Source organism: Mastigoproctus giganteus, chromosome 5 (genome assembly GCF_048544385.1).
Source record: "Mastigoproctus giganteus isolate SK-2022 chromosome 5, ASM4854438v1, whole genome shotgun sequence".
NCBI lineage: Eukaryota > Metazoa > Arthropoda > Arachnida > Uropygi > Thelyphonidae > Mastigoproctus > Mastigoproctus giganteus.
Window position 1 is genome coordinate 9,862,293 of NC_143579.1, and position 21,956 is coordinate 9,884,248.

At 38.4% G+C, this 21,956-nt stretch overlaps 1 protein-coding gene across 1 annotated transcript in view; it reads right to left on the reverse strand.

The window, feature by feature from the left end:
- Positions 1 to 21,956, reverse strand: part of LOC150085164 (huntingtin-interacting protein 1-like) — a 637,041-nt gene that overhangs the window by 70,114 nt on the left and 544,971 nt on the right. Inside the window, exon 25 of the mRNA XM_090373855.1 lies at positions 20,987 to 21,076. Within this exon, the coding sequence (XP_090229981.1) occupies positions 20,987 to 21,076 (90 nt within the window). The remainder of the gene's footprint in view (positions 1 to 20,986; positions 21,077 to 21,956) is intronic.

Consider the following 21,956-nt stretch of genomic DNA (forward strand, 5'->3'; position numbering starts at 1 on the left):
TGTTTTAACATGATATAAAATATACCACCAGGGTCAGCTGCACTATTAAGAGATTCTTAACTCAGATATTGTAAAAGGCTGATTATATGGAAGACAGAGACTGGTGTTAAAATTTAACTTCCACCTCTTTAATTCGTTGGAATAGAGCATCATATGAGTTTGCTGCTGAAATTCTGGCAAAAGCTTCCGCAAAGACGTTTGCTATGTCTTTGGGGGAAAACAGTTCTTGTCTATTACATATCAATATAGGGGAGGATGACAATGGATTTGCCATTTAGATGTTGGATTTTCCTCCAGATTAATCTAGTATCGGTGTGTTTTGTGATAGTGGAAGCGAACTATATCCAGGAATCTTTTTTGGCTTATCTTCTTATTTGTCGTGCTTTAGCATTCAGTTTCTTGTAATTTATAAGATTAATAGTAGTGGGATGCTTGTGGTGGTTTTTTATTTTTATTTTTTATTTTTTTTAGGAGCATTAGCAACTAAGGCCATATTGCTCTGGGGATATGTGGTGGTCATTCCCTGACCTTAACGCATCCTCCATATTTGGTGGTCACGGGCTCGAACCCCGGTCTAATCAAGAAGTGTGTGCTACGCACTGCTGCTCCTGCGCACCTGGCTACGGAGGCGCCAGGATGCTTGTGGAAAATATTCCAAGCTTTATTCTTTTTTTTTTTGCCCTACTAGATTCATCATTCCACCAGTAGTTTTTGCGCCTGCACGGATGAGTCGACGACTGAGGAATAGCTATATCAGCTGCTGCAAGTATCTGTTTAGTGATATGGTCAGTAGCTTCAACTATTGACTGATTCTGAAAGAAATTTTTATCTAAAACTGCACTTATGGAAAATTTTATCCAGTTTTCCTTTGTAAATTTCCAGCATTGCCAAGTTTCCGGAGAGGGAGAGGTAGTTTGGAATTTGCAAGTAATTGGAAGATGATCGCTGTTGTGTGGATTATCCAATACTGCACAATGTACACTTGGGTACAGAGCGGGTAAGCAGATAGTAGATCTATGGCAGAAGTGTTTCCTGTGGAAAAATGCACATGAGTATGTACACCGGTGTTCAGAAGAGTTAGATTGTGTGTGTGTGTCCAGTAATGTTTCTATTAGCTGCCCTCCTTTATCCATATGAAGACTTCGCCATAGTGGGTGATGTCCATTAAAGTCACCCATCAAATGTACAGGAGATGGTATCTGGGCAAGGAGCTCATCAAAGTCTCTGAGAACATACGTTTGATTCGGTGAAAGGTAAATAGAAACAAGAGATAAAATTATTCCAAGTTCTATTCTAACAGCAACAACTTCTAAATTAGTTTTTAAGGGGATTTGCCTGGATGGATTAGTAATGGATACTAACACCGCTACACCTCCACAGGCTGCAGTTGCCGCATTCCTATCACATTTGTACAAAGTATATTTCTTTATTGAGGGGATTACTTGTGGAGTTAAATATGTTTCTTGTAAACAAATGCCTGCTGGATTGAAATCTCAGATTAGGTCATAAAGTTCATCTATATTAGTATGTAGTCCTCGACAATTCCATTGTAACAAACACTGCATTATTTAGTTTTAGTGGTAGAATGATCTGGTTGCTTTTTAGAGGCAGTAGGTTTATGGCGATCTTTTTTTGGGAAAGGAAGGACGTCCAGTGTCCATGTCTTCTTCAACATAAATTTCTAATATAGGTTCTTCTTGAGTTTTGTCATCTATGTCCAGTTCTGCCATATTAATTTGGCTCTTATTAGAGGATTCTTCTTTTGCCAGCCTGGTCTCACTTCGGGACTTGATGCCACTAGTAGATGGAATGGAAATTGGAGTATCACAAGTCTGGTCTCTATTGTTTTGCTTTAAAGCTGGCTGAGGAACTGAAAGCTGAGCTCTAGCCCACTCAGCAAGTGATTTATCAGGCGGAAATGAATCAGTGGTTTGAGTAGCAATGGAACGATAATTCTTAGTAGCATTTGCATATGTATGTACTGGAAGGTCTTTCAATATCTGTCGTCTCACTTCCTGGTAAGTCACTTTATGTTCAACTTTAAACTTCTGTATTTTTTTTCCCAGCTTCCATAATTTGCAACTTTTGGAATATGCAGGATGATCCCCCTTGCAATTTGGGCTAACTGGAGATGGAAACTATTGTTGCATTACAATCTGTTTGAACGTGATCTTGGGATCCACATTTTGGGCATACACTGTTTCCTCGACATGTTGTCTGAGAGTGTCCGAATTTTTGACATTTATAACAGCGAATTGGATTTGGAATATAGGGATGGATATGACGGTTAAGATAACCAGCTTTAACAGTATTTGGTACGTTTGGCATATTGAAAGTGAGGATACGGTACATTTGACTTTGATGTGAGTAGCTCTATTTATATTACAGAGGTACAATATCAAATTCTAAAACCTAGTTAATACTCACTTTTTTTTCTTTTTACCTAATAGTATCAAAATTCTTGAGATACTTGTTTGTTAAAGGGCTTTACGGCACAAGGACAGCAAAGCCATATGCACCTAACTATGGTGATGTTAAATACATAGTTTATGTATATAAACTTTGAAGTTCACATACTGCGCTGTTGTATAGTTGTATCCGTTTAGGGAATGAAAAAAATTTTGGCCACGTGTGACATATCTGCCAGGAGGTCAGCAATACTAAAAGGAATATTCGGCCTGGAAAAAGAGGTAAACATAGCTTGTCGGTCACTATTGTATTTGGGACAATCAATGAGTACATGTTGAACAGTGAGCTGAGTGTTGCAGTTTGTACACAGTGGTGGATCAGTGGCTGCAAGCAAATAAAGATGTGTCATGTGCATGTGGCCTATCTGTAATCGGACTAATACAACTTCTTTATGTCAGTTCTCACATATACTAGATCTCCATAGTTTTTAGATCTTTTTTTATGCCAAGTAGCTTATTGTTGCCTTGATTCTGCCAGAAATGTTGCCATTGTTCAAGGCATCATTTCTTTATAATGTATTTGTAGTCAGATGCAGGTGTACTGAAGGATTGGTCTATAAGATCAGTAGCAGTTTCAGCAGCTAGGTCGGCCTGTTCATTTCAGGAAATTCCAGAGTGACCAGGGATCCAACAAATGAGAACTTGTTTCTTTTGGTTTAATTTAGTCAGAGTATTTCAGATCTGTCTAAGGTTATCAGTCTTTGTACTGTGTTGTATAGCACTAATGGAGTCAATATAAATAATGCTGTGCACTCTAGTTCTTAAGAGGGTGTAGTTTAAGGCTATGTGGATAGCACAGGGGTATAGCTGCTACATTCAATGGGGAATTTTTTGGACATGGTGATGTTAGGAAATACTGCTGCTGCACCAACATGCTTTTCAGATTTAGATCCATCTGTGTAGATCGGTGTGTACTGGCTGTGCTGGGTTCTCAGTGTGGCATGTATTTGTAGCATGTTCTGTTGAGACATGGTATGTTTTCCCCAGGCTGTGACCCACCAACCAACCCAGTTGGTGGGTTTATAGATGGGTAAGATCTATAAAGATTTTCCCATTTAGGAGAGAAAACACCATTCCAAGTGGGGTGTTTTGGATGCCCTTTGAGTTTTGGGGTATAATTTAATAAAAGCATTTGTCTGCGTAGCTGCAAGGGTGTTTCATGTGCTTCAGCATATAGGCTCTGAACTGGTGATGTTTGGTATGCCCCCAGTACAAGACGGAGAGCACTGTGGTGTACAGGATCAAGCCAATGTAAAGCGCTTGGTCTAGCAGAGCTATACGCTATAGAACCATAGTCTAGACGTGACCATATTAATGCATGGTAGAGATGTAGCAGCGTGAAACGGTCGGCTCTCCACGTTGTGCCTGATAGAACTCTTAAGATGTCAAGCTTTTTAAGACAGTTAATCTGGAGCATTTTTATATGATCAATGATCAAGGAAAGTGAGTTTTTGATCGAATATCACACCAAGAAAGCAGACACTGCGGACCACTGGTATGGCTTGATTTTCTAGTCTAAGTTCCAGATGTTGGAGTAGGTTACGCTTCCTACAGAAGTGTATTCCAACCGTTTTTTGGTGTGAGAGACGAAATCCATTGTTTTGGGACCATTTAGTTATTTTGTTGATGGAACATCGTAATTGTCTTTCTATCATTCGCATATTAGGTGAATGGCAGGGGATACTGAAGTTATCAGCATACAGGGTATTGGATATTGTTTGTGATAGGTAGTGTGTTATTGAATTCATTATTATACTAAAGAGAGTGGCACTTAGCACTGACCCTTGTGGTACTCCTTCCTGGATGAATTTTGAAGATAAGTAGTTGTCAACTCTAACTTGAAATGAACGGCAGCGCAGGAAGTTTCTGATAAACTGTGGTAGGTTTATAAGAAATAATCCCAGAATGTTTATTTCTGTCTTGATCAAAAGGTCATGAGTGGATCTACCTTCCCGGAAACCTTGCACTGGATTTAGGAGATCATTTTGAGCAAGAAACCAGGTTAGTCGGGCTTTAACCATTTTTTCCATGATCTTGCTCACACAGCTAGTGAGTGCAATAGGTCGATAATGTTGCGGATTTGTAGGGGCTTTGCCTGGTTTTGGAAATGCCAGAATGTACACGATGCCCTTTGTCGGGGAATGTGTTTTCTTTGAATATTCTGTTATAGAGGAGTAACAGAGTCTTGAGGGCGGGTTCAGTGAGTTTTGCTATCATGATGTAGTGGATTCCATCTGGCCCGGCTGCACTGAGTTTAGTAGATGATAGAGCATGATGCAACTCTTACATCGTGAAGGGGAGATTGTACGCAGAAATTGATGCTGATTCAAAATTGATACTGTTTTTTTTTTCAGCTTGTGCTTTGTGTGCTTGAAAATATGGCAAGTATGATGTTGTAGCCGATATTTCCATGCAGGATCTACCCAGGGTGTTTGCAATCTCCTCTGGGTTGTGATATCATAGCCATTGACAGTGAGCATGGGACATTTGGGTATTTTGCATCTGCTGTATTTTTCCCATATTGTTTGAGTTTTTGTAGTTCTTGTGATTGTGGAAGTGAAGCATCTCCATGATTCCCTTTTGCTAGTCTGCCTGATTCGTTTTGCCTTTGCTCTTGCCTGTTTAAAGCGGATGAAGTTTTCTGTTGTTGGGAACTTCCTGAAGATATTCCATGCTCTATTCTTCTGTTTTTTAGCTGCACTACATTCATCATTCCACCACACTTTTGAGCTGACTGATATTTTTGTGGATTGTTTTGGAATTGCTTTGTCTGCTGCCTGCAGTATTTGGTTAGATATATTCTACTGCCAGGTTTATGGATGTTTGTTGAATCTGGTTTTCTTCTAGTGTTGCTAGCTGCTTGTATACATCCCATTCAGCTTTGGAAAAGCTCCATTTGGGGATTCGATAAGAAAGGGAGGGAATGCTTGTGTCAATGTGGCATATCACAAGATAATGATCACTGCCCAGCAGATTGCTGTGAATAGTCCATCCAAATAGAGGATAAATAGTTGCTGTGCATAGAGAGACATCAATAGCTGATGTAGATCTTGTAGGAAGACGTGTATAGGTATGAGCCCCATTATTGAGAGTTATCAGATTATGTTGATCAAGTAGTTTTTCAATAGTTTGTATTTGGTGGTGGTGTTGTTATGCAAATTTAACGACACAAGGGCAACTATGGCCAATATGTGTCTGTCAGAGTCACTATGTTCATTTTAATGATTTATGGATATATCAAAGTGTATTTATCATTCCAAGATGTTTAATATATATAAAGAGTTTGCTTAGGTTTTCTTTGTCACCAAGTATATGAGAGAGGGTTAGGGGAGCTTGTAAGTTTGCTAATGATTGACGTATGTGGTTCGAACAGCTGAATAGAATGGACAATCAATCAGGATGTGCCTTACTGTACGTTGTATCTGACACACAGAGCAGGGGATCTTCTCTTAGAAGTAAATGTTTGTGAGTGAGGAAGGTATGCCCAATGTGCAGTCTTGTCAAAATAACTTCTTTCTGTCTATTTGTACGTGATCTAGAATGCCATGAATATAGATCTTTTTTCATTCTGCAGAGTTTATTGCGCAGTTGGTCCCTCCAAAGTTGTTTCCAAATGGAAGTATATTTGGTACAAAATACATCCCTATAATCTGTAAATGGTACAAACTGAAAGCTATCTTGTATATTAAGATCTGTATTTTTGGTCTGCATAATTATTTCCTGGGATTCCAACATGGCTGGAAATCCAACAGATAGACACTGGTTTTCTTGCTTTATGCAAAACACTGAGTTGTTTTTTAAGATGCTGAATTAAGGAATTTGAGGAATATTTGCTATTCTGTAGAGCTGCTACTGCACTAAGGGAGTCAGTATAGATAGAAGTTGGTGTTCATAATATCATCATCCAGTGCTAGTTTAATAGCATATAATTCTGCTGTGAAAACACTGCAAACACGAGGCAAGGAGACAAATATAGAATATTCCGATAAAACTACTGCGGCACCTCTGATTTACAGGGATGATTTTGATTCATCCGTGTAAATCTGATGACTGTTTCTATTTTCAAACCTGTGCAGTGCGTGGAGTTTCTGTATAATGATTGGAGAGATCATTATACAGAAACTCCACGCACTGTATAACGATTGGAGAGATCTCTTTTTTTATTCCTGTTTGTAAGATGTGATATGGACAAAGGCACAGTTGGCATCCAAGAAGGTTCTGAGTTTATATCTACTGCAGAAATGTGCTGGAAATGTATTTCCTAAACTTGAGCTGAGTGTCTAAGACGCAGTCCTACTGGTATATATTCATTTGGCTTGCAATCATAATTACTCGTCCACAGTGGATCGTGAATAATGGACCAATTTGGATGTGATGGCTGACTACATATTTTTTCCACATATATGCACAGTATATAATCTAGTCAAAGGTGCAGTGGGGGTTCCAATGCATCTCATACAGGCTGTAAATTGGTGAAGTTCTAAATGTTCCTAGAGCTATATGGAGAGCATTATGGTGAATGGTATCTAGGCAATGTAACATGCTCCTTCTTGCTGAAGCATATACAGGAGATCCATAATCCAAACAAGATCTAATCAAAGTTTTATATAATTGTAGTAATGTGTACCTGTCGGCTCCCCAGGCCATTGATGATACTGTGTGCAAGATGTTAAGTTTTGAGAGGCAACTAGTTCGAAGTCTTAGTATATGTTCATGAAACTTTAGTTTTCTATCTAATGTTAAGCCTAAGAAGGAGAAATTTTGAACAACAGGTAGAGCAATTTTATTTAAGTATAAGACCACGGTTCAGGATGAACACCACGCATTTTATAAAAGTGAATAACAGCTGATTTTTTTTCAGATATTCTATATCCATTATTTTTAGTCCATGCTTCTATTCTGTTTATGGATAAATGGAGCTGTCATTCAATCATGTTCATATTCTGTGATTGAAATGAAATGGAAAGATAATCTGCATACATATATATTTCCAGTGAAGGTGGTATAAGTTTTGTGATATTGTTCACCTGCAGTGCATACAGGGTTGCACTTAATACTGAGCCCTGGGGGACCCCTTCCTGTTGTATATATATATTGTAGATAAACAGCCTTTATATCGTACCTTAAATGTTCTGTCAGTAAGGAATTTTTCTATAAATTGTAGAAGTTGTCCTCTGTATTCTAACTGAAATAGATCTCGTAGGAGTCTGAATCTCTATGCCATGTCAAAAGCTTTTTCATGATCTAGATTTACCATCACCATATGCTGCTTTCTTATAAATCCAAATTGGTAGGGTGATAAAACATTCTCTTTTTCCAGCAACCATGTAAGTCTATTGTGCACTATTCATTCAAGGATTTTCTCTAAGCAGCTGGTCAGTGAAATAGGGCGATGATTATAAGTATAGGAAGGATCTTTTCCGGGTTTGGGAAATGTAAGGACAATTGCATGCCGCCATATGGATGGATACAGGTTGTTCAGAAAAATTCTATTATATGGAGCTAGTAGGATAGCCAGACAATCAGAGTTTAGGTGTTGTATCATAGTATAATAAATGCCATCGGGACCTGGTGCGCTATTAGGCAATTTTGTAATGGTTTTAAGTAATTCCTCTTTTAGGAATGGTAGATTATAGGAGATGTCTTGGTAGAGAAATTCAACTTACTCCATTCAGCTTGCTCTTTATATTTTTGAACATCAGTGCTGTAGCTTATAACTGCTGATGTAGAAGCAAAAGATTCAGCCAGAATTTCTGATATCTCGTCTGCTGTAGAAACATCCTGCCCTTTCCAATGGAAGATTGGAGATTGTATGCTTGGATATCTTCCACTTAAAATCCGAATTTTTTTCCACACCAAACTAAGACTCGAGTTCCTAGTAAGTGTGGAAGTAAACGTGATCCAAGAATTTTTCTTTTGCCTTTTTCTGAATTTTCCTCGCTTCGGGCTTTTTTATATGCAATCAAATTGAGAGTAGTTGGATATTTCCAGAATATATCCATGTACGATTTTGTTTTGTTTTTGCCATCGCACATTCTGCATTCCACCAAGAGTTGTACCATGCCTGCCTTGCCTTACTTATTTGATGTATTGTAGCTTTTGAAGCTTCTAGCAGTTGATCTAGATCTAGATTTATTGATCGTTGATATATATGACAGCATCATCTATTGGTAGGGTTTCTATTAATTGCTTATCCAGCTTGATTAATTGCATATATTTACTCCAATTACCTTTTTTAAAATTCCATATTGTTCTGGTTTCTTCTGTAAGGGTCGATTGTGTCTGTATGGAACATACTATCGGAAAATGATCACTGTTGTAAGGATCATTTAATACTTTCCATTCTATACTGGGATAAATCGATGGAGAACATATTGTTAAGTCTATTGCAGAAGTGATACCTGTAGCAAAATTGATATAAGTGTGAGATCCGGTATTCAGTAAATTCGGTTGTTGATTGTCTAGGAAAGTTTCAATTAAGTTACCTCTACTGTCTGTGTGAGAAGATTACTGAGGACGAGGGTTGCCTGTGCGGACGTGCCTTTCTGCTGCTCTTGGAACAGAGAAGTTTTTTCTGATTTATTTTCTGCTTTATTAGTTTAAATTGACATATTAACTTATTTTCTAGAGCAGCTTTATATTCCTATTTACGGTACTTAAGTTTAAAGTAACTTAAATAGAGATTTTGTAGGTATTACTTAGTATTGGAAAGGGTATCAAATCCACGTGTTTACCGATCGTAAATAGCCACCATTGTTACGCAAAAATTAATCAGTAATATCTATTAATCTTGTCGAACTTCATTGGCAATTAAATTGTACTTTTAACTATACATATAACCACTTAGGTTACGTAATATAAATAATTAGTAAAAATAAATAATTAATACATAACATGATACGGAAGTTATATAAAGGGATTTCGTAGATAACACTCGTTACTGAAACACATATATTTCGCAGATAACACTCGTTACTGAAACAAATATTTCGTAGATAACACTCGTAGATTTAGTAGATAACACTCGTTACTGAAACATAAATATAGCGTTATAACTGTGTTGGGATACAAGTTTAGGATTTAATTTTGTACTGAAATTGAAATTTTATTGAAAGTAAATCGAAATCATGACTCAAACCAGAGCAGCAACGCAAAAGGCTCAAGCTAATGGGAATGCTGTGGCTCAGAGGAGAACTGAGGGGGGGCAGTTTCCCTCTGAATCACAGCCTTTTAAGATGCATTATTTGCTTGATGTTTGCAGAGCAGTCAGGTATGGGACATGATACTGCCATGGGGGATGTCTTTGTATGTGCGCGATGCAAGGAGTGTAAGGAAATCAGGCGTCAACTCAGCATTGTTATGGGCCTATATGAGAGCTCGAAGGATTACAAGTGAGGGGCCTATCAAGCTCTCAGCTGCCCACACCAATGCCAGAGCTTGCACTTGGTCATCGCGCAACACAGCGGCAGCCCCCAAGGCAGAATGCGCTGTTCCCAAAGGAACTAGTAGTTGTTGGTGATTCTATTGTCAGGGAAACGGGAAACATGCTTTGTAAAAAGGATACGTGGAACAGGACCAGGGTATGTCTGCCAGGGGCAAAGGTTGATGATGTTGTAGAGTGGATATCATCTTTTAAGGGCACAAAAGGTGATATAGTTGTACACGTTGGCACTAATGATATTAAGAGTAGGAGACCGGCGGGATTACTTGACAAGTACAGGTCACTGATGAAAAAAAGCCGTGAATTAGGGTTGAAATTGAAAGTGTCTGCAATTCTGCCCAGACACGATAGGAGGGAGTATATGATGAGAGCCCTTTCGATCAATTCGGCCCTGGAAAGATTGTGCAGGGCTCAAGGGGTAGAATTTTTTTCAGCCTGGTCTGTACTTGTTAACAGGAGAGACTGCTTCTACAGGGATGGGATACACTTAAATAGAAAGGGTGCAAGAATGTTTGCTGATGCTATCGAGGCACTGTTAGGTGGGTCGGAAAACTGCTAGATTGGGGGGTAACAAGGACTAATAGATTAACAGTAGCCACTGGCAGAGGAGAAAGCGATTCTTGCACTGCTTCTATTGGAATGAGCAGCAGCCTGGAAAATAAGATGCAGGATGTTTCAGAGACTGCTGGGTATCATTGGGGGTAAAAGTAAACACATGGGTTGTGTTAGGGTGGCTAAGAATAGAAACAGATGCATGTATACTTGGGTGTACACCAATGCTAGGAGTCTAGTAAATAAATTTGATGAATTTGAGGTATTGCTCAAAACATCAAAGGCAGATATTGTTGGGATTTCAGAGACGTGGTGTCACACAGATATAAGGAATGCAGAACTGGAATTTGGGGAGTACAATGTCTACAGAGAGGATAGACAGGATAGGAAGGGAGGAGGGGTTATGCTATTAGTTAAGAAACACATAAAATCCAAGGAAGTGAAGCCAGTCGACATCGCTGGACAGTGCAGTGTCGAGTCAGTTTGGTGTGACATAAGCATTTGGAGATCAAAATTGAGAGTAGGAGTGTGCTATAGGCCTAATGACTCTGATGAGTATAATAAGAAACTGTACAGAGAAATAGAGTGGGCCAGTAAATCAGAGAGTCTTATTATGGGGGATTTTAATTTCCCAGATATTGACTGGAATTTGGGGGCTGGTCACTCACACACTATCAAGGCTTTTGTGGATTTATTGGATGATTGTTTTCTACATCAGCATGTTCGGGAGGCAACTAGAGGGAGTAATACTCTTGATTTGATTATCAGTAGTGATTCTTCATGCATTAAGAATCTGCAGATAAATGAACCACTAGGTGGCAGTGATCACAATGTTCTGAAGTGGGATTTACTCAAAGAGGTAACTACCATTAGGGGTAAAGGGAAGGGGTATTGCTTTCGTAAAGGCAATTACGATGGACTGAGACAGTATTTAAATTCCATACAGTGGAACCAACTGATGATGTTACCAACAGCAAATTCAAAATGGGAAGCATTCAAAGAACTTATCTTGGAAGCTACTAGGCTTTACATACCAACTAAGAAATATTTTTCAAGGTTTAGGCCTAAATGGATGTCAGATGAACTAATGAGGCATATGGCAGAGAAGAAAAATGCATGGGATACATACAAATTAACACGAGACACAGAAACCTATGATAGATACAAGTTGATCTGTAACCAAGTTACAAAGGAAGTTAGGCAGGCGAAGGCAGATTACAAGAAATCCTTGGCAAGGGATGCAAAGAAAAACAGCAAAGAGTTCTTTACTTATGTAAACTCTAGAAGGAAGGGGATGAATCAGATTGGTCCACTTGATATCGATGGGTCAACTGTTGATGATCCTGCTTAGGTAGCTAACAAACTAAATGAATATTTTGCATCGACATTCACACATGAGGAGTTATTCAGCGAGGGGAATGCCAGAAGTGTATTCAACTCTGGCAGTAAGCTAGAGAATCTTGTAATAACTGAGAGTAAAGTGGAGGAGAAATTGTTGAAGATAAACACAAGAAAGGCACCTGGGGTGGATGGAATTTATCCAGTTATATTAAAGGAGGCAGCAAAGGACTTAAGCAAACCCTTAGCCATAATTATGAGAGCTTCCTTGGACTCAGGGGAGGTACTCATGGACTGGAGATGTGCAAATGTGACCCCAATTCACAAAGGAGGATCAAAGGCTGACACAAGTAATTATAGACCTATGAGTTTAACTTCTGTTCCCGGAAAATTAATGGAGGCACTAGTTAAAGAAGCACTGCAGGATCATCTAGACAAGACTTCAGTTATAGCTCGGACACAGCATGGTTGTGTTAAGGGGAAGTCTTGCCTGACCAATTTGATTGGATACTATGATGCAGTCACAAAAGAACTGGATGCAGGGAATAACTTTGATATTTGATATATACTTGGATCTTAGAAAGGCTTTTGATACTGTTGCACATGGAAGACTGTTGCACAAATTGGAGCAGTGTGGCATTGGAGGCAAACTGCTGCTATGGATAAAGGGGTGGTTGAGGGGGAGAAGACAGAGAGTGGTAATCAATGGACACTGCTCATCGTGGACTAATGTTATTAGTGGAGTCCCTCAGGGTTCAGTATTGGGTCCTTTATTGTTGTCTGTATTTATAAATGATATTGATGATGGTATATCAAGCTTAATGTCCAAGTTTGCAGACGATACGAAGGTTGGCAGGGTTGTCAAGGACACTACTGACACTATGCTGCTGCAACAGGATCTGGAAAGGTTGAGCAGATGGGCTGAGAGGTGGCAAATGAAGTTTAACATTGATAAATGTAAAGTACTACATATGGGAAACAGCAACCCCCAGAGCAACGTATCAACTCTGTGGTACTACGCTGACAGTGGTAGAGAATGAAAAGGACCTGGGGGTGGTTGTGCAGGTAGATATGAAGTTCTCTGAGCAGTGCAGACGGGCTGCAAGAGTAGCTCATGGTGTATTGTCAATGATATATAGGAATGTTTCTAGAAGGGATAAGGAGGTGATTATTCCCTTGTATAAGGCAATGGTCAGGCCACACCTAGGGTACTGTGTACAGGCCTGGAGGTCTCATTTCAAGAAGGATGTAGAGCTGCTGGAACGAGTACAGAGAAGGGCAACAAGATTAGTGAATGGAACAAAGGAGTGCTCTTACGAAGAAAGGCTTAAGTTTTGCGAATTACAGTGTCTGGAGACTAGGCACCAGCAAGGTGATCTGATAGAAGTGTACAAAGCCTTGAATGGTTTGAGCATGCTCAATGCTGATGAGATTCTTCCTCTTGCTCAGAATAATCACCTGAGAGGGCATAAATTCAAATCGAGGAAAGACAGATGTAGGATAGATGTGCGGAAATTTGCCTTTAGCCAGCGGGTGGTTGGTAGGTGCAACATACTTCCATCCCTTGTCGTGTAAGTTGGTAGCCTAAATAAGTTTAAGACGCGGCTGGACAGGTATTTCGAATGAACAGAGGGGTGAAGTGGAAGTGGTTATTTTTTATTTATTTATTTTACTTTAATTTTTTTGGCTGATGCTGCATAAGCTTGCTTTCTTGCATCAAATGCCTCTACTAATGCTAAATTCTAAGATCCCCACAGATGATGATGGGCATTCATATCTCCCATAAGACAATAGGGAGGTTGAAGCTGCACAGTAAGACCATTTAATTCTGATCTGGAGAGAGGAATATTTGGTGGAAGATAAAGAGATGAGATTGTGATAGAAATTCCGATGGCTATTCTCACTGCTACTGCTTCTAAGTTGGTTTTTAATGTTGTTTGCTTAGCTGGTATATTAGTAATCATCAAAATTGCCACTCATCCTTTGGAAATTAAGTTCTGTTATCATTTCTGTCTCTCTGGAAGAGTGCCCAGTTTTGAAATGTGGGTGAAGATTGAGGTGTTAGATGGGTCTCCTGAAGACAAATGCAGAACAGTTTATACTGCTGAATAATATCTTTTATTTCATCTAATTTTCCACATAAACCACGACAGTTCCATTGTAATGCAGTATAATAATATACTGCATTATTTAGGTATCAAAACTATTTGTTGAATCTGATTGTGCTTTTGAGTTTTTTCGTTTATCATATTTGGGTTTGACTTTCTTCGGAAAATTAGGGCGAGGTGTATCGATATCTTCTGCAGTGTGTAGTTCTAGTACATTCTCTCTCTCTCTCTGTTCATCAGTATCCATTTTGTCTATGTTTATTTGTTTCTGTTCACATGGTTTACTAGATGCTGTTTGCTTTGTTTTTGAAGATGTTGCTTCTGATTTCTGCTTTCCAGGCACGGAAGTATCCTGCTCTAGCATTGGATGTTTCTTGTGAAGCTGTTTTTGTCATTAATATTACTTTACTCGAGTCTATAATTTGATTTAGAGGTATTACCACCTCTGTTTGGGTGGCTATAGTTTGCTGTCGTTTCACTGCTGACACATAGGAATGTGAAGATTTGGCTGCAAGTATCTGTTTTCTTGCTTCTGGATAAGACACTTTATTTTCTACTTTGTATTTTTGTATTTGTTTTCCCCACATCCACATTTCGCATGTCTTCGAAAAAGCAGGGTGATTTCCATGACAGTTTGGAGAGAGTGGTGTAGAGGAGGTGCAGTTTGCTTGATTGTGTTCTTTCAATCCACAGAGCGGACAGATGGGATCATTGCGACATGTTGTTTGAGAGTGTCCATATCGCTGACAGTTGTAACACCTTATTGGATTCGGTATACATGGTCAGATTTTGCAATTTAAATATCCTGCTTTAACTGAGTGGGGAAGAGAAGGATTATTAAAGGTGAGAATAACTGATCAGGTTGGAGTGAGAATGCCATCTTTCTTCATCATTATCCTTCTAACATGTATCATTTGTTGTTCTGTTAGCTGGCGCAGTAACTCTTCCTCTGAAACAATCAAAAGGTCCCAATCAGTAATAACACCTTTCGATGTATTCAGGGAATTATGTGGGATAATTTCAACTGGCACTCCTGCAAAAGTTTTTGTTTTTAGCAATTTCTTAGATTGATGACTTAGTGATGTTTCTATTATGAGTTCATATTATTGTAATCATTTTATCATTTTTGGTGATCCAACCATGGACTCTATAGTCTTCTGAACTAAGAATGGGGATAATTTCCCAATTGGTTGTGTTAATAATGAATGTGTCACCAAAAGGAAAGGAACAGTAGGCTGAGAGCTGTTGATTTTCATTCTCTTAGCCTGAGACATGTTAAGTTGTAAGTCATCAGATTTATTGGAGTTAACTTTCTCCAATCTTGTGTTGTTAGTTTGGTCCATTTTAAACTCCTTTTAGTCCCGGGTGGTGTCTTTTCACTCAGGTCCAGCCCTGCCACGGGGAGGCAGGAGTAGTGTGACCAAGTGAGTAAAATAGGTTAGTACACAGAAAAATTAAGAAAGGTTACTTTCCTTTCTGAAACTTTTTCCTTATGCTTTAAGAAAGAAAATCCTTATTATATATTTGAATAACAGAAGAAAAAAACATGTGAACTCAAAGGAAAAAACTTCTCTCTAATATAATTGCAGCAGAAGTCACAGGGAAGATCGCTTGGCACCTGGGGCCTTCAATGGTTTGTCCACACTTTTCAGATGATGATTTCCCCACAGCGGATGGTAACTGTTGAGGCCTCCTAAGATGCAGTAGGGTATGGGAAGTTGTATTACTAATTCTTCTAAGTGGCAAGTATAATGAGACTATGGTTAAATCAAAGTTAATATTGATTCATGCAGCAACTGCCTCAAGGTTTGTTTTTAGCAGGATTGGCTTTGAGGGTATCTGGGGGTTGATGATCAGTGCTACTCCTCCACGGGCATGACTGTTTGGATTTTGTGCAACACGATCTTGACGATGTATCATGTATTTCCGAAGGGAAACATTTGTTTAGTGTCAGATTGTTTTCCTGTAAGCAAAAGGCAATATGGTCATATTGTGAAAGGAGATCTTGGATGTCGGACAAATTACTACGACAGCCTCTGCAATTCCACTGTAAGAAGGTAAGCATCATTTGGGTTTAGTGGAACCCTCGACTTCTTTTCGAAGGACAGAAGGTTTACATCGCTCAAGTTTACCTTTCTCCTTCTTTGGGAAATAAGGTTTCACTGTATCCATATCCTCATTGGTGAACAGTTCTAGAACCTCCTGTTTGTCTAGATTTAAATTGTTTTCTGAGTCCATGTATTCTGTTTGGTTTGAATCAGGAGTGGTAGATACTGTGATATTCTTCTGTTGAATGACATCTGGTTGTACTGTGATTGGCATATTTATGGCTTTGCTTTGTTTATTTTTTGTTTGGTGTGTTGGTACTGGGAACAACAGTGACCATGCCCATTCAGCTAGTGATTTACTTGGTAGTATAGTTACCTCCGTTTGGGTAGAAATTGATATATGTTTTGTGCTTATTTGTGCATAAGTGGGCTTATTAGTATTTGGAACCGGTAGGGATGTTTTAGCCTCTTGGTAGGTTACATTATGTTCAGTTTTGTACCGCTATATCTTTTTTTCATGTTTCCAAAGGGAACACTCCTTGGAATATGCTGGATGTACCTCTTTACAGTTAAGACAGATTGGTGTTGTGGCAATGCAGTCAGTATTAATGTGTGCAGTGAATCCACATGTGGCACAGGCAGCTACTCCTCTGCAGACTGTCTGTGAGTGCCCAAACTTCTGGCACTTATAGCAGCGTAATGGGTTTGGGATGTACGGTTTAACTCGGCAGTTAAGATAGCCTGCTTTTATCACTGTTGGTGGCTTGGGGTTGTCAAAAGTAAGTATTATGTTCCGTGTATGTACTAGTATGCCGTCTTTCTTTGTCATAATTCTTCTGACATTAATGATTCCTTGGTCGTGTAATTCTTGTTTTAATTCTTCCTCTGACACGTTCATATGGTCCCATTTGGTGATGACACCTCTTGATGTGTTCAGGGAAATGTGTGGTGAAAAACGGTGACAGAAATTCCACCATAAGTTTTCAGTTTTTGTAGTTGCTCAGACTGTCGAGCAGCGGCAACTTCAACTAGTAGGTCTCCTGATCTTAGACGACGAATTGTCTTGGGAGTACCTATTGTGCTTTCTAGGCATTTCTGCGCTAGGAATGGAGAGAGTTTTCCAATTGGTTGTTCTTGAGTTGAGTAAATAATCAAGAAAGTTGGAGTTCAGATTCTGCCTAAGTCAGTCTTCTGACGTTTTGCTGCAACAGAACCAGACTACCCCTTTGTTCTTGCCTTGTCAGGGTTTCTTCTATGCACCCAGTGTTTTTCTGGGTTTCATGAACTTCTTGCTCCATTTCGCCCTGGAAGGGAGACCTTTCTCCCTCCAGGTTACTGGCCCCGCCACGTGGAAGCAAGAGCAGTGCCACCATTGTGACCAAGTGGTAGTGGGTTAATAGTAATATACAAATAAAAGGGAAAAAAAAAGAAAGAAGGTTACTTTTCCTCCTGTTCAAGTAACGTGATTTCTTTACTGAAGCTTATTTAATTGATTGGTAGTGTAATGCTGTAAATAAAGAAGACGATTTTATTTATTCAAGAGAGTGCAAATTCAATGGCAAAGACACTTGATCACAAAACTGCTCGGCACCTGGGGCCTCTTGAGATGCAATTCTCATCTTTCTTCATCTGGAATACACACTGTTTACAGCACTATACAATCAAGAATGTGGAACTAAATTGCAAGAAATGACCAAGAAGGTCATTAACAACAATTCTGGTTTCCATAAAATGGTACTGATGAGAAAGCATTTGATCCACTGTTATCATTAGGCTACAAATACTGTCTAATCACATCTGTTGATACTGAAAGACTTTTCTATGCTTAACAACTAATTATCTCTGAAAAAATCCACAACATCACTTCTGACAATTCAGAAAAACGTGGTGTGATTATCACAAACTAAAATGTGATTCCAATTTCTTCATCTGTAAGAATATTTAATTTTTTTCTTGCAAAATATAGTGAGTTATTAAAGTATATTTTGGAAATTTTAATGCTTATTAGAGCAATAAAATAGCTACAAAATGCATAAATAAATTTATACATTTTATAGCATATAAATACTTCAAATTTATTACCATTAAGTTAATTAATATAACACTTGGAAAAAATAAAATGCAGAAGATGCAGATATGCAAAAATCCTGTGAATTAGAGACTACAATAAGAACAAATTATCCATTCTGATCTCTGAACAAGTTAATCACATGACTAACATTTATTGATAACATGACCAAAAAGGATTCAGACATCCCTCCATGAATACCCACAGACATCCACACATGAATATAAGCATTTATGTTAGAAGTGAGTATGGATTGGAACTGAGATCTGTCAAAGTACAGTAGTGGTTGGATGTCATATAACATTTTACCTTTTTGTACATGAGTGCAACTGAGAGAGAGATCTGGGCAGAATCACATTCAATGAGCCAAGGTTCTGCCTTATGCAGAACCTTGGCTAGCCCAGCTAGCCAAGACGGCAGGTCACCAATATGAAACACTGTTTGCAATGATCTATTCTTGACATTCCATTCATGAACCCATAAAACAGTGGTAGAAGGTATTATGTATGAATATTGCTAAACAATGTTTTGTTCTAGTATATATGTTTTGGTGTGGAGATAGGCTGGAGAATATTTCCTGTTGGAATGTAGTGTTTTGACTATGAAGTCCGGCACAGGAAATTGATGGTACTGATAGTTTCAGGTGGTTCAGACTTGGTCCATTGATTTGGATGTTTTGGAAAATTATGAGCTACCTACACTGTTGAAGTACAGGCAACCTCCATATAACACGGTACTTCTACAACACGGTTTTGCTCAGACACAATTAATAAATTGTGGCAATCTTTGCACAACAAAGTACTTAAATAACAGGGTTTCGCTCTAACACAGGTAGAGAATTTCGGTAAACCTCGCATAACAGGGTATTTTTGAGCTTTTGTGTGGGGGGAACCCCACTATTATGTTGGATGCAATTTTTCAACATTTACACTCTTTTTGAATCCCTGCTGTTGACTCGCTAGTCAAAAAAAAAAAAAAAAAAATCACTGAGAAATCCCTGAACTTGTGGAAAAATCTAAATTTCAAAGTTTTATTACTATAAAACTTTGAAATCTAGAAAAAGATTTAAGTCATCCACACATTGAAGTTACGTTCCTACTACTACCACCACAGTTGTATTAGGTTAATACAACTTTTTTCATTCAGCCATTATATCAAGGCATTATATCAACCTTTAAAACTCATTACAATGGATTTTGGTAAAAATTGATTCCGAATCTACTGAGGTAATGGAGGCATGGAAACATTTCTCAATTGTGGACCGTATCTGAATCATAGCTTTATCGCTGAAAGAAGTAAAACTGTCAACAGGTGCGTTTTGGAAAAATGTATGGCCAGAGTCAGTTCACATTCAGGTAATATGGTCGAACCAGCAGAAAACAGAATTGGTGCAATCGTAGAACTTGCTATGTCGGTAGGAGGGCAAGGTTTCGATGATATGACTACTGAAGCTCCTGTGGGTAGTACAGTTGATAGAATTGCCCTCCTTCACACATCGGGTAGAAAAGATCCGAGTTCGAATCCCATTGCTGACGGGAGGAATTTTTATGGGTCTTTTTCACAATGTGGCTGAGTTAGTTGGGCTTGGGCGAGGGTAGCATGGTCTTTTTCTCCTAGAAACTCAGGTTTTTCATCTGGCAAAACAGAAAATCGAGATAAGGACACGCAATTTATAGATAAACACAGAGTAACATGACCTCAATCACCAATGCACCTAAAAAAATAAAAAGATATGATTATTGAAGATGTTCAAGAATGGTAGAAAAAGAGGCTGGCAAAGAGGATTTGGTGGAAATGGCATCGGAGGTAAAACCAAATCAATTCAGAAGATTGATGGTGCAGATGAAAATTCTAAACTTCCAAATTTTACACTAAAAAGCATACAGAAAGGCATAGAGGTAGCAGAGCAATTAGAATCTTATTTTTTGAATACAGATTCTTGAATTAAAGGAGCACAAAGTTCAAAAGGGAGCTTCAAAAATGCTTAGTTCCACACAATGAAATTCACAAAGGTTTATCAAGCAAAAGCAAACAAACCCAGATTATTGATTTTTTCAAGTGAGCAAAATATACATGAAATCTAGAATGGTGTACTTTTGTTAATATTTTGTTAAAAGAAATAGTGCATTTTTGTTAGCTTTTGGAACATAACCTTCTTTTTGTACTTTTTCTTAGTCCCATATAACACTATTTTGCACAACACAACATTTTATAGGAAACCAACTACTGTGTTATACAAGGGTTACCTGTACTAGCAAAATAGGCCCAGTTAGTATAAGCACAACGTGGCATGCCATGTCTTATGGTAAGGGTAAAAGAGGACTGGTTTATGGGGAATGACATCTAAGAGATGGACTGGCTGGCTCAGAGATTGGACTTCAATCCCAATGAACACCTGCAGGATGAAGTGTAGTGCCAAGTTAGGTAGTGGCCAAAATGTCCTTTTTCCAAACCAGCTCTGCAGCTGCTTAGCAGGAGGAATAAAGGTGAATTGTGGCTGACACCTACTAGAAGTTAGTAGAAGGCATACTGAGGAGGCTTGAGACTGTATGCAGGCCTTTGGCCTATACGAGAACCTCAAATTATATGACAGCCCCATTTTGAATTAAGAGCCCTCTTTGATACCTGCACATTTGAAACTTCTAGTCATATAGTTTAGTATCAAACTTAAAGGCTATTTTCAGTTTTAACCAAGAATTCTCTGATTTAATTTGTCCTGACTTTTAAAGAGCAGTATCAGAGAAAGTAAACTTTAATTACAGTCATCCAGTATTTTAATGATCTGAAATACATACAAACAATTGAAACATGGGAGTTTCTGAATACCATATATTAAAGGGTGGGCTAGAGCAAAATATAAACTATGGTTGTATTTTGAAAGGAAATTATTTAAATTTCAGAATTAGTTATTTCTATTAAATGAGAGTGTTATTAAAAGAAAAATTTGTAGGCTGCCATCATACCTCCATTAGGCCAACACATGCATCCAGTATTTTGCCATTCACTTCCAACTTGATTCCAGAATCACCAGCTTGAGATTTATTCAACATTTCCTAAAAAGAAAAACGTATTTTAAAAAATGCAACTTGATTAAATTTCTTATTTTTGTAAAATTTTCATTCCTCTAGTGGGTGAAGTTTATTTTTATACACTTTGATTTTCAACGAGTTCCACAAATTAAATTTCATGAGAGCAATAATATTATCACTTGTTTAGCAATAATAGTATCACTGCTGTTTAGTATTCAGAACGTTATCAACGTGAATTAGGAATTAGAAAATAACAGGTTATTAACCCCCCCCCTTTTTTTAAGTATACTCTTTTTATCTTAAAACATTTAATGGTTATGAATATTACTGATATACTTAACTCAGCCTTTTTAAGTATACGGGGTGATTCAAAATTCATGAAACCCATGAAATATCAGTAATGAAAATTTTTTTAGTTGTTTTACTATTAAGCTCAACTCAATGACAGAGCTCACTCTAGTGCATCAGGCAACACAGTGGCAACCTTCAGGGAAGAATGCGCTGGTCCGAAAGAAGCTAGTTATTGTAGGTGACTATTGTCAGGGAGCTGGGATATATACTGTGTAAAAAAGAGGAGGAACAGGGTATGCCTACCAGGGGCCGAAGTTGAAGATATTGTAGAGCAGATATCATCTTTTAAGGGAAAGGGTGATATTGTTGTACACATTGGCACAAATAACATTAACAGTAGGAGATCTGCAGAATTACTTAAAAAGTACAGGTCAATGATGAAAAAAATGCTATCGAGGGGCAGTGTTAGGTGGGTCGGAAAACTACTGGCTTGGGGGAATTCACATGCTAAAAGATTAACAGTAGTCATGGGCAGAGGTGAAACTGATTCTTGCACTGTTTCTATTGGAATTAGCAGAAGCCTGAAAAGTGAGACGCTGTGGATTACAAGGAC